Raw genomic sequence first — 12,980 nt, 5'->3', positions numbered from 1 at the left:
TTACAAGTGTAGCGCACATTTGTGCTCCTGTGAGTGCTTTATCTGCACTCAACTTTTTTTTACCAGTTGCGAATATTACAGGTCGCAAGTAAAAAAATTGCGCTCTCACAGTCTCATCCTCGCGCAGAAAAAAAGACTTTGCCAAGTTGCGAATGCAGGATCGTATTTCCCCCTAGACTTTAACTAAACCTTGTTTTTAACCAAAAGAAAATTAACAGCCGCCAGCTCACACAAACACAAGCGCGGGATTGCAATGAGATATATGAATGTATTTCTATAATATGTATTTCTGTATTTATATGTGTATATAAGTCTGTAAATACATAAATACATATTAAATTTATATATGTGTTCCTATGGATCCCTATGCAAAAGCACGTTTGGCCCCAACACCTGACATCTCATATCTTTGAGCCCTTATAACTATTTATTGCAAAAAAAATTTAATTTTGATTAGATGGTGTTATTATGAGTGTAATTGTGCTTTTCAATGTATTTTTTTCGTGTAACGTTTTACCACTGCTCTGAAGTATGGTAATCATTCAAGCATAAATTGAGATTTCGCTCACGTGTTCGCATTTACTTTCAACTTGTAATATGGGTGGAATTTAACTTATGTGTAAACGGTCTTGAAAACGCTATAGCGCTTGTGCGCAAATGATAGCGCTCCACTCGTAATCTAGCACTTAGCGAGAGATAAACTTTGAGTTACCTTGGGTCAGTAAGGCAAACATCACATGTTCTAATGAGTTAAACATACTAATAAATGCAGTGCATAATAAAATAGTTTACTGAATATGGTCAGATTTTTTTAATAACCATCAAATGTCCTTGTTCAACAAACATGCTGGAGTCCCATGTCACATAATATCATATACAAAATAAAAACATTGGTTTTACAAAGCATATTCTTATATACACTAATTTACTAAAATACAAAGACTATATCTAACGGTATATTGTACAGAGTCTGTCTCTGCTCCTATAGAGATGTAGGGAACGCTCTTCAAATCCCGAATGCAAACCTTTTCTTGGCTGCAGCCGTCGAGTGACCTTACACGTCTCACAGAGCTCTGTGCTCTGTTGTGCAGATACAATGTCTAGGGCTAGAGCGCACTGTACTATAATATTTTTTCCAAATGTGTCGTAATACCTATTGTAGAGTAGAAAATGTATGGGATATAGTTCATTTATGTTTATTTTTTTTATTTGAAAGAGCTGACTCTGTTGTTCTCAAGAACATGTCCATAAAATGGGCTGAGCCTGCAGGTAAAGCAGGCCTGTTAATGTCTTATGCCTAAACATAGTTAGGTATTGGTAACTATGACTGGGCACAACCAAACAGTCAAATACACTCCAGGTATACAGTGATTTATAAGCCTATTCTGGCCCTTGGGTGGCTACAATAAAGCTAAACTTACTCAAGAGGCATTTAGAAGGGGTGTGTTCCTGAAATGCTCTGAAACAGCAAAACCTTGCAAATGATGATAGCAAAATTACGGTTTTAGATGCACATTAAAGGGACACTAAACCCAATTTTTTTCTTCATGATTCAGATACAGCAGCAGTTTTAAGCAACTTTCTAACTTACTCCTTTTATCATTTGTTCTTGGTTTTCTTGGTATTTTTTTTTTTTTTATAAGCCGAAATGTAACCGTAGGAGACGGCCCATTTTTGGTTCAGCACCCTGGATAGTGCTTGCTGATTGGTGGCTACATTTAGCCACCAATCAGCAAGCGATACCAAGGTGCTGAACCAAAAATGGCCGGCTCCTAATCTAATCTAATCTGCCCTATCTGAATCATGAAGAAAAAAGGTGGGTTTTATATCCCTTTAAGTATTTATTTTCAACCCCATATCTCTCTAGGGGTCTTTAATGAATCTAGGACAGTGTCTCTGCATCTCATTCTTTCACTACTGCTGACTCATAATGATCTTACTACAATCTCGCTCCCCTATATTCCCTAAAGACAAAACTGCCTCTCCGGCCTCGCCAATTCCTAAGTGATTCTATGGCGCCCATTCATGAAAGACAAGAGATGAGTGAGCTTCAGTAAAGGGTTGTGTATAACAACACGTGAATGAAAAGACTACACACACTGGGAAGCCTGTTCCAGTCCTTAAAGGGACAGTGTGCTGTAAAATTGGTTTTACCTAATGTGTTTCCAATGACTTGTTATATCAGCTGGAGAGTAAATTATATATGATAAATCATACCGTTGTGTTTACTTTTGCATTTGAAATAGCTGGTTTTGTTCTTTGAAACCACAACCCATCAAAATTGGTTGAGCTTGCAGGGAAATCAGATATCCTTATTTTATCACTTCCTGTACACAGACATGCTTCTTTATATTATCTCTGTAAACCAAAGCCCAGTATGTAGAGAAAACAATTGGAAAAAGTATCTCCCCTACCTCCCCTAACTTCTCCTGCTGGCTATGATTACATAGCTTTTCTATAGCCTATACTTAAGTATAGAAGCTTTCAGTATAGGTACCACTGGCAAAATCAGCTAATTCAAATGCTGATATAAAGATAAATGATTATATATGTATTCAAACAGACATGACTAAGAGCCAAAAGTTGGCTTAGCCACTTTGTTCTGTTCATGAGCCTCAGTTCCTCCCCCAGGTAACCACTCACCTGAGTTCCTCTGAGACCCCTTCCTACGCCTCAGTGCTTTCTCCAGGATCTCACGCATGGCCACATTCATACTATCCACCTGGATGAGGGAGAAGCCGTGAGCAGCATTGCTGTGGGAGAGAGAAGGAAAATGTTTTATCCGTTCTTGTTCTTTCAAAGTCAAGTCTGGCATTTGTCTGTTCTCACACTTCCTGCATCTAATGGACAAGAAGTCACCCATACACTAACCCAGCTTAGCAAGGTCACATACATCATGTGAAGTCACATCAAATATCACTTGTTTTTTTACCCAGAATTACATAACATTTAATATGGTTCAGTGGTACGTGATAAACTGCTTTCAAAATGTAGTGTTGTACATATTATACAGGATGCAACTATTCACCCAAATCAGACCCACCTGTCCTCCCCCCAAATCAGACCCACCTGCCCTCCCCCCAACTCAGACTCGCCTGTCCTCCCCCAAATCAGACCCACCTGTCCTCCCCCCAAATCAGACCCACCTGCCCTCCCCCCAAATCAGACCCACCTGCCCTCCCCCCAAATCAGACTCAATTGTCCTCCCCCCAAATCAGACCCACCTGTCCTCCCCCAAATCAGACCCACCTGCCCTCCCCCCAAATCAGACTCACCTGCCCTCCCCAAATCAGATCCACCTGTCTTCCCCCTAAATCAGACCCACCTGCCCTCGCCCAAATCAGACCCACCTGTCCTCCCGCCAAATCAGACCCACCTGTCCTCCCCCAAACCAGACCCACCTGCCCTCCCCCAAACCAGACCCACCTGCCCTCCCCCAAACCGCATCAGCCAATAGAATGCGAGCTCAATCTGATTGGCTGATTGGATCAGCCAATCGGATTGAACTTGATTCTGATTGGCTGATTCCATCAGCCAATCAGAAAATTCCTACCTTAATTCCGATTGGCTGATAGAATCCTATCAGCCAATCGGAATTCGAGGGACACCATCTTGGATGACGTCCCTTAAAGGAACCGTCATTCGTTGGGAGACAACGGAAGAAGAGGATGGATCCGCGTCGCCTGCTTCAAGATGGACCCGCTCCGCACCGGATGGAAGAAGATTGAAGATGCCGCTTGGAGAAGATGTTTGCCGGTCCGGATGTCCTCTTCTTGCCGGATAGGAGGAAGACTTTGGAGCCTCTTCTGGACCTCTTCAGCATCGGATGATGGATCGCCAACCCCCGCTTGGGTTGGATGAAGATGTTGGAGCCAGGACGGATCGGTGAACCTGGTATGGTGAAGACAAGGTAGGAAGATCTTCAGGGGCTTAGTGTTAGGTTTATTTAAGGGGGGTTTGGGTTAGATTAGGGGTATGTGGGTGGTGGGTTGTAATGTTGGGGGGGGGGGTATGGTATGTTTTTTTTTACAGGCAAAAGAGCTGAAATCCTTGGGGCATGCCCCGCAAAGGGCCCTGTTCAGGGCTGGTAAGGTAAAAGAGCTTGTAACTTTTTTAATTTAGAATAGGGTAGGGAATTTTTTATTTTGGGGGGCTTTGTTATTTTATTAGGGGGCTTAGAGTAGGTGTAATTAGTTTAAAATTGTTGTAATATTTTTCTTATGTTTGTAAATATTTTATTATTTTTTGTAACTTAGTTCTTTTTTATTTTTTGTACTTTAGCTAGTTTATTTAATTGTATTTATTTGTAGCAATTGTATTTAATTAATTTATTGATAGTGTAGTGTTAGGTTAATTGTAGGTAATTGTAGGTAGTTTATTTAATTAATTTATTGATAGGGTAGTGTTAGGTTTAATTATATCTTAGGTTAGGATTTATTTTACAGGTAAATTTGTTATTATTTTAACTAGGTAACTATTAAATAGTTCTTAACTATTTAATAGCTATTGTACCTGGTTAAAATAAATACAAAGTTACCTGTAAAATAAATATTAATCCTAAAATAGCTATAATATAATTATAATTTATATTGTAGCTATATTAGGATTTATTTTACAGGTAAGTATTTAGCTTTAAATAGGAATCATTTATTTAATAAGAGTTAATTAATTTCGTTAGATGTAAATTATATTTAAGTTAGGGGGGTGTTAGTGTTAGGGTTAGACTTAGCTTTAGGGGTTAATCAATTTATTAGAATAGCGGTGAGCTCCGCTCGGCAGATTAGGGGTTAATAATTGAAGGTAGGTGTCGGCGATGTTAGGGAGGGCAGATTAGGGGTTAATACTATTTATGATAGGGTTAGTGAGGCGGGTTAGGGGTTAATAACTTTATTATAGTAGCGCTCAGGTCCGCTCGGCAGATTAGGGGTTAATAAGTGTAGGCAGGTGTCGGCGATGTTGAGGGGGGCAGATTAGGGGTTAATAAATATAATATAGGGGTCGGCGGTGTTAGGGGTAGCAGATTAGGGGTACATAGGGATAACGTAGGTGGCGGCGCTTTGCGGTCGGAAGATTAGGGGTTAATTATTTTAAGTAGCTGGCGGCGACGTTGTGGGGGGCAGGTTAGGGGTTAATAAATGTAATACAGGGGTCGGCGGGGTTAGGGGCAGCAGATTAGGGGTACATAAGTATAACGTAGGTGGCGGTCGGCAGATTAGGGGTTAAAAATTTGAATCGAGTGGCGGCGATGTGGGGGGAGCTCGGTTTAGGGGTACATAGGTAGTTTATGGGTGTTAGTGTACTTTAGGGTACAGTAGTTAAGAGCTTTATGAACCGGCGTTAGCCAGAAAGCTCTTAACTCCTGCTATTTTCAGGCGGCTGGAATTTTGCCGTTAGAGCTCTAACGCTCACTTCAGAAACGACTCTAAATACCAGCGTTAGAAAGATCCCATTGAAAAGATAGGATACGCAAATGGCGTAAGGGGATCTGCGGTATGGAAAAGTCGCGGCTGAAAAGTGAGCGTTAGACCCTTTAATCACTGACTCCAAATACCAGCGGGCGGCCAAAACCAGCGTTAGGAGCCTCTAACGCTGGTTTTGACGGCTACCGCCGAACTCCAAATCTAGCCCATAGTTAGTTAGGATCAGTAACATAAAAATGACACACTCTAATGAAGCATTATAGCGCAATGCCTCAGCTGGTAAGGCATTATATAGATTTAGCACTTGTTCTATAATTTAGTAATGTTACAGCAGAAGACCTGGTTTGGCGGTGAGAGCTTTTGTGTTTGGACCAAGAGATGTTCTGTAGCAGGTGATGTATGGTGGATAGAGGAGATAAGAGCTGTATTCCTGTGGGCTTTCATTAGGTTGTTTCCCTGTTAGAACAGAGAGGGGCTGTTGGAGCCCCTGTAATCTGTATCATCCTGTTATACCTGTGAATGCTTCACCCAACCTGCTTTGTCTTTCGCAGGCAGTGACAAGTGAGACATGGTCTCATCTTTAATGGCAGTGATCATTTTCATCTAACGCGCCTCTCCATCTTGGTTTACAGTCATGGTGTGATCCATGCATTGCACAGGGGAGTGGGGAAGAGGGGGGCTTAGAGATGATAAAGGAGAAGGGGGGATGGTATTAGTTCTCTGCCTCCTGAATACAAAATCTATTATAGAAACTGGGCATCAATGTGTATTTAGTGCTACTTTAAAGGGACATATAACCCAAAATAAATTTCATCATAAAATGTTTAATTACCCAAAATTAAAACGTGCTGTAATGCACTTTCATTATGTATTTTGCCTTCTTTTCCTGCAATTAAAATCTGTACATTGTATTGTTTCTATTCCTCTTAGACAGACTGGAGTGCTGACACACCTGCATGCTAGACCCTGATTGGTTGCTATGTGTAGAAGTATAGAAGCTTATTTATACCTGTAAACTGCAATCAGGTCTATTAATTAGAATTCATCCCAAATTGAAAAGCATATCTATGTATGCTCAGGAGCAGCAATGTACTATTAATAGTTACATTTTTATTGGTAGTTACACACAAATGTCTCTCACTTGATATGTTTAGCTAGCTTCCTTTGAAGAGGTTAACCACACAGTTATTTGCCATAATGAAATGTTGTAACACATAAGAGCAATTTATTTTTACGTTCATGTGTGCCTTATAGATAACATTGCGCTCACTCCCGTGCAGTTATTTAAAAGTCAGCACGGATTGGCTAAAATGCAAGTCTGTTAAAAGAACTGAAATAAGAGGGCAGTCTGCAGAGGCTTAGATACAAGGTAATTACAGAGGTAAAACGTGTATTAATATAACAGTGATGGTTATGCAAAGCTGGGGAATGGGTAATAAAGGGGTTACCTACCTTTTTAAATAATAAGACTTTTCAAGTAGACTGTCCCTTTAATTGAATGATTGTACTATTTATAAAGTACTCTCACACATAACCTACCCTTATTTTACTTGTATATGTATGAACTGCAATGCACCCTATGAATGTTTTGAACTTTGTACAGTGCTGCGCACTATGTTTGGCAATTTATAACTAACAGTAATAACTCATCATTACTTTACGGCAAACTAGTAAATCCTAAAAGAGATTAATCGGGATATGAGAACCAAAATCTTGTGCCTTTTAAACACACTTGCCCTTGCACAGTGACTGACAAAAGTAAGCTGCATTGTATGTATGTATATATGTATATGATCAGCTTTTATGTGTATTCAAATTAGATTTGGGTAAATGTCTTATTGAGGTAGAATCTTAAAAATAATGAATGGATTACTAATTACTAGGATGTTTTTAATATTTGTCTAAATCATGTTTAATACTGCACCTGTACACTAGGGGGAGTAAAAGGTGATATGTCTAGGATTTGTAGATACTGTGATTGCAGGTGTATAAATTACATTTCCTGTTACTGATCTGGCATGATTAAGGATTGAATATCCGAAGCGTCGCTTTGTTTGTATGCTGGAGACCAGTTTGTGTAATAAAGGTCTTTTAACCTAAAGAAGTGCTGCTGATTATCATTGTTGTTTTTTTTTGGGGGGGGGGACTTTGCAGCTTCCTGCACTCACACAGGAAGGTGCTGTACTCTAATTGTGTTTGTATGAAAAGTAAGCTGTCCCCAGCATACTCTCATGCCCCCTTAAATAACCTGACTTTTAATGCTTCTCTATGGAAGACTGAAGACAGAGCTGCAAGTAGTGATCAGCCTGGTATTGTTGTGTACACCGCTATCTAATGATGAATATCTTATACTTCCAATCACTACCTGCCCACGGGTTCTTCCTCTGATTCCCGGCACATGGGCTGAACGTTGGGGGTTGCCAGCTTGGTATACACCTGCCTAATCAGCTGGAGCACAATACGACGCAGACGCATCTGAGCTCTGGGCAAGAGAAAGGCCGCTAATGACTTCAACCTACACTCTTCCTTCCCAGCTGGGGCACAGGTACCTTTGTCTAATCAGTTATTTATGGCCATCATAAATGTCAGCCAAGGGCTCTGTATTGCTACTTCCAGCACTGGCTACTGGGAATGTGAAAATAAACCCCAGCCAGGGATGTTTGTGTTGGCAGCAGCTGGTGTGCCCAAAATTACTAAAGGTGCCAGTAGCTGTGCTGATCTGTACAACCAACCAAGCAAGCCAGTTGTAACCAGAAAACATGTTCAACTATCACAACAGGTATTGTCTAAACACAGTATAAAGTCAGAATTATGTATAAATGATAAAACGAAAGGAAATAAAAGATCTCTAAGGCCAGAAATTAACAAATCTACAGCCTGAATTAAAGGACCATTCTTATACAAATATTATACATCATAGTTCCTGCATCATTTGATTACAAGTGGAATGCAAGCGATAGCCCAGGGTGCATTATCTATTGCTCGACCTTGCATAAAGAATAACGCACAACTATTATGTGGTATTACCAGAAAATAGTTAAATATTTTATCCAAAGCACCTTACAGTAATACAGCCAAAATGTATTTATACTTATACCTATTAAGCTTGCATTACAAGTGGAGAGCTCAAACACAATCCAAAATACCATTGTAAAATGTATCACTTTTAAGATGTGAAGTAAAACATTATTAATATTAGAATAGCACAAAACTGTATGAAGAACTTCAGTACTTGCGCACTACCTGCGACAAACAACATGAATTTTAGAGTGCACCACATATTGTGGCAGGGGTCTGATACAATGCTGATGTTAGCGCACATAAGACTATTGCTAGACCAGGGGTTGACAAATCTGTTTAAAATTTAGGAGCCAGACAGTGGTTTGTAAATATAGACCATAACCCAAAAGGTTAAGAGCCATGGGTAAAATTCTCGCAGCCACTGGCTCACAGGCTCCTGGGTTTGTCAAGCCCATTAGAAAATACCAGTGGATTTAAATACTGATTACAAAAAAAAAAGTGCTACTGATGGCGCTCGAGCAATGTGAATACACAACACCACTAATATTTTTCAGCATGTTCAGGGACTTTTATGGTCTGGGAGCATTGCCCAGAAGTCGCTCCTGCCCAAATATACTTCAGTAGCCCTACTCCCTCTGATCCTGTACACATGTCACTGTCATTAGTGCACTTTATCCATAGCAGGGGCTGATCCTGTAAAAATGTTACTGTCATTAGTGCACTTTATACCTAGCAGGGGCTGATCATGTAAACATGTCACTGTCATTAGTGCACTTTATCCCTAGCAGGAACTGATCCTGTAAACATGTCACTGTCATTAGTGCATTTTATTCCTAGCAGGGACTGATCCTGTAAACATGTCACTGTCATTAGTGCACTTTATACCTAGCAGGGGCTGATCATGTAAACATGTTACTGTCATTAGTGCACTTTATACCTAGCAGGGACTGATCATGTAAACATGTTACTGTCATTAGTGCACTTTATACCTAGCAGGGGCTGATCATGTAAACAGGTCACTGTCATTAGTGCACTTTATACCTAGCAGGGACTGATCCTGTAAACATGTCACTGTCATTAGTGCACTTTATTCCTAGCAGGGACTGACCCTGTAAACATGTCACTGTCATTAGTGCACTTTATCCCTAGCAAGGACTGATCCTGTAAACATGTCACTGTCATTAGTGCACTTTATACCTAGCAGGGACTGATCCTGTAAACATGTCACTGTTATTAGTGCACTTTATACCTAGCAGGGACTGATCCTGTAAACATGTCACTGTCATTAGTGCACTTTATCCCTAGCAGGGACTGATCCTGTAAACATGTCACTGTCATTAGTGCACTTTATCCCTAGCAGGCACTGATCCTGTACACATGTCACTGTCATTAGTGCACTTTATCCCTAGCAGGGGATGATCCTGTAAACATGTCACTGTCATTAGTGCATTTCATACCTAGCAGGGGCTGATCCTGTAAACATGTCACTGTCATTAGTGCACTTTATCCCTAGCAGGGATTGATCCTGTAAAAATGTCACTGTCATTGGTGCATTTTATATCTAGCAGGGGCTGATCCTGTAAACATGTCACTGTCATTAGTGCACTTTATCCCCAGCAGGGACTGATAATGTAAACATGTCACTGTCATTAGTGGACTTTATCCCTAGCAGTGATGGATCCTTATACATGTCACTGTCATTAGGGCACTTTTTCCCCAGCAGGGACTAATACTGTAAACATGTCACTGTCATTAGTGCACTTTATCCCCAGCAGGGACTGATCCTGTAAACATGTCACTGTCATTAGTGCACTTTATCCCAAGCAGGGACTGATCCTGTAAACAGGTCACTGTCATTAGTGCACTTTATCACTAGCAGGAACTGATCCTATAAACATGTTACTGTCATTAGTGCAGTTTATCCCCAGCAGGGACTGATCCTGTAAACATGGCACTGTCATTAATGCACTTTATTCCTAGCAGTGACTGATCCTGTAAACATGTCACTGTCATTAGTGCACTTTATCCCTAGCAGGGACTGATCCTGTAAACATTTCACTGTCATTAGTGCACTTTATCCCTAGCAGAGACTGATCCTGTAAACATGTCACTGTCATTAGTGCACTTTATCACTAGCAGGAACTGATCCTGTAAACATGACACTGTCATTAGTGCACTTTATACCTAGCAGGGACTGATCCTGTAAACATGTCGCTGTCATTAGTGCACTTTATTACTAGCAGGGACTGATCCTGTAAACATGTCACTGTTATTAGGGCACTTTATACCTAACAGGGACTGATCCTGTAAACATGTCACTGTCATTAGTGCACTTTATACCTAGCAGGGACTGATCCTGTAAACATGTCACTGTCATTAGTGCACTTTATCCCTAGCAGGGACTGATCCTGTAAACATGTCACTGTCATTAGTGCACTTTATCCCTAGCAGGGACTGATCCTGTAAACATGTCACTGTCATTAGTGCACTTTATTCCTAGCAGGGACTGATCCTGTAAACATGTCACTGTCATTAGTGTATTTTATCCCTAGCAGGGACGGATCCTGTAAACATGTTGCTGTCATTAGTGTACAGTACTTTATCCCTAGCAGGAACTGATCCTGTAAACATGTTACAGTCATTAGTGCACTTTATCCCTAGCAGGGATTGATCCTGTAAACATGTTACTGTCATTAGTGCACTTTATCCCTAGCAGGGACTGATTCTGTAAACATGTCACTGTCATTAGTGCACTTTATACCTAGCAGGGACTGATCCTGTACACATGTCACTGTCATTAGTGCACTTTATCCATAGCAGGGGCTGATCCTGTAAACATGTTACTGTCATTAGTGCACTTTATACCTAGCAGGGGCTGATCATGTAAACATGTCACTGTCATTAGTGTACTTTATACCTAGCAGGGACTGATCCTGTAAACATGTCACTGTCATTAGTGCACTTTATACCTAGCAGGGACTGATCCTGTAAACATGTCACTGTCATTAGTGCACTTTATACCTAGCAGGGACTGATCCTGTAAACATGTCACTGTCATTAGTGCACTTTATACCTAGCAGGGACTGATCCTGTAAACATTTCACTGTCATTAGTGCACTTTATCCCTAGCAGGGACTGATCCTGTAAACATGTCACTGTCATTACTGCACTTTATCCCTAGCAGGGACTGATCCTGTAAACATGTCACTGTCATTGGTGCATTTTATACCAAGCAGGGGCTGATCCTGTAAACATGTCACTGTCATTAGTGCACTTTATCCCCAGCAGGGACTGATACTGTAAACATGTCGCTGTCATTAGTGCACTTTATCCCTAGCAGTGACGGATCCTTATACATGTCACTGTCATTAGTGCACTTTATCCCTAGCAGAGACTGATCCTGTAAACATGTCACTGTCATTAGTGCACTATATCAATAGCAGGGAATGATCCTGTAAACAGGTCACTGTCATTAGTGCACATTATCCCTAGCAGGGACTGATCCTGTAAACATGTCACTGTCATTAGTGCATATTATCCCTAGCAGGGACTGATCCTGTAAACATGTCACTGTCATTAGTGCACTTTATCCCTAGCAGGGACTGATCCTGTAAACATGTCACTGTCATTAGTGCACTTTATACCTAGCAGGGACTGATCCTGTAAACATGTCAATGTCATTAGTGCACTTTATACCTAGCAGGGACTGATCCTGTAAACATGTCACTGTCATTAGTGCAATTTATCCCTAGCAGGGACTGATCCTGTAAACATGTCACTGTCATTAGTGCACTTTATACCTAGCAGGGACTGATCCTGTAAACATGTCACTGTCATTAGTGCACTTTATACCTAGCAGGGACTGATCCTGTAAACATTTCACTGTCATTAGTGCACTTTATCCCTAGCAGGGACTGATCCTGTAAACATGTCACTGTCATTAGTGCATTTTATCCCTAGCAGGGACTGATCCTGTAAACATGTCACTGTCATTAGTGCACTTTATCCCTAGCAGGGACTGATCCTGTAAACATGTCACTGTCATTAGTGCACTTTATACCTAGCAGGGATTGATCCTGTAAACATGTCAATGTCATTAGTGCACTTTATACCTAGCAGGGACTGATCCTGTAAACATGTCACTGTCATTAGTGCACTTTATCCCTAGCAGGGACTGATCCTGTAAACATGTCACTGTCATTAGTGCACTTTATCCCTAGCAGGAACTGATCCTGTAAACATGTCACTGTCATTAGTGCACTTTATTCCTAGCAGGGACTGATCCTGTAAACATGTCACTGTCATTAGTGCACTTTATCCCTAGCAGGCACTGATCCTGTACACATGTCACTGTCATTAGTGCACTTTATCCCTAGCAGGGGCTGATCCTGTAAACATGTCACTGTCATTAGTGCATTTCATACCTAGCAGGGGCTGATCCTGTAAACATGTCACTGTCATTCGTGCACTTTATCAATAGCAGGGATTGATCCTGTAAACATGTCACTGTCATTAGTGCACTTTATCCAAAGCAGGGAC

The 12,980-nt window shown here is 40.9% G+C and overlaps 1 protein-coding gene across 1 annotated transcript in view; it reads right to left on the bottom strand.

Moving 5' to 3' along the window:
• MAPKAP1 (MAPK associated protein 1) overlaps nucleotides 1–12,980 on the bottom strand; it is a 451,857-nt gene that overhangs the window by 194,743 nt on the left and 244,134 nt on the right. The window contains exon 7 of the mRNA XM_053695639.1: nucleotides 2,644–2,753. Within this exon, the coding sequence (XP_053551614.1) occupies nucleotides 2,644–2,753 (110 nt within the window). The remainder of the gene's footprint in view (nucleotides 1–2,643; nucleotides 2,754–12,980) is intronic.

This window comes from Bombina bombina, chromosome 12 (genome assembly GCF_027579735.1).
Source record: "Bombina bombina isolate aBomBom1 chromosome 12, aBomBom1.pri, whole genome shotgun sequence".
NCBI lineage: Eukaryota > Metazoa > Chordata > Amphibia > Anura > Bombinatoridae > Bombina > Bombina bombina.
The sequence above is the reverse complement of the archived record's forward strand: the minus strand, read 5'-3'. Positions and strand labels throughout refer to the sequence as shown.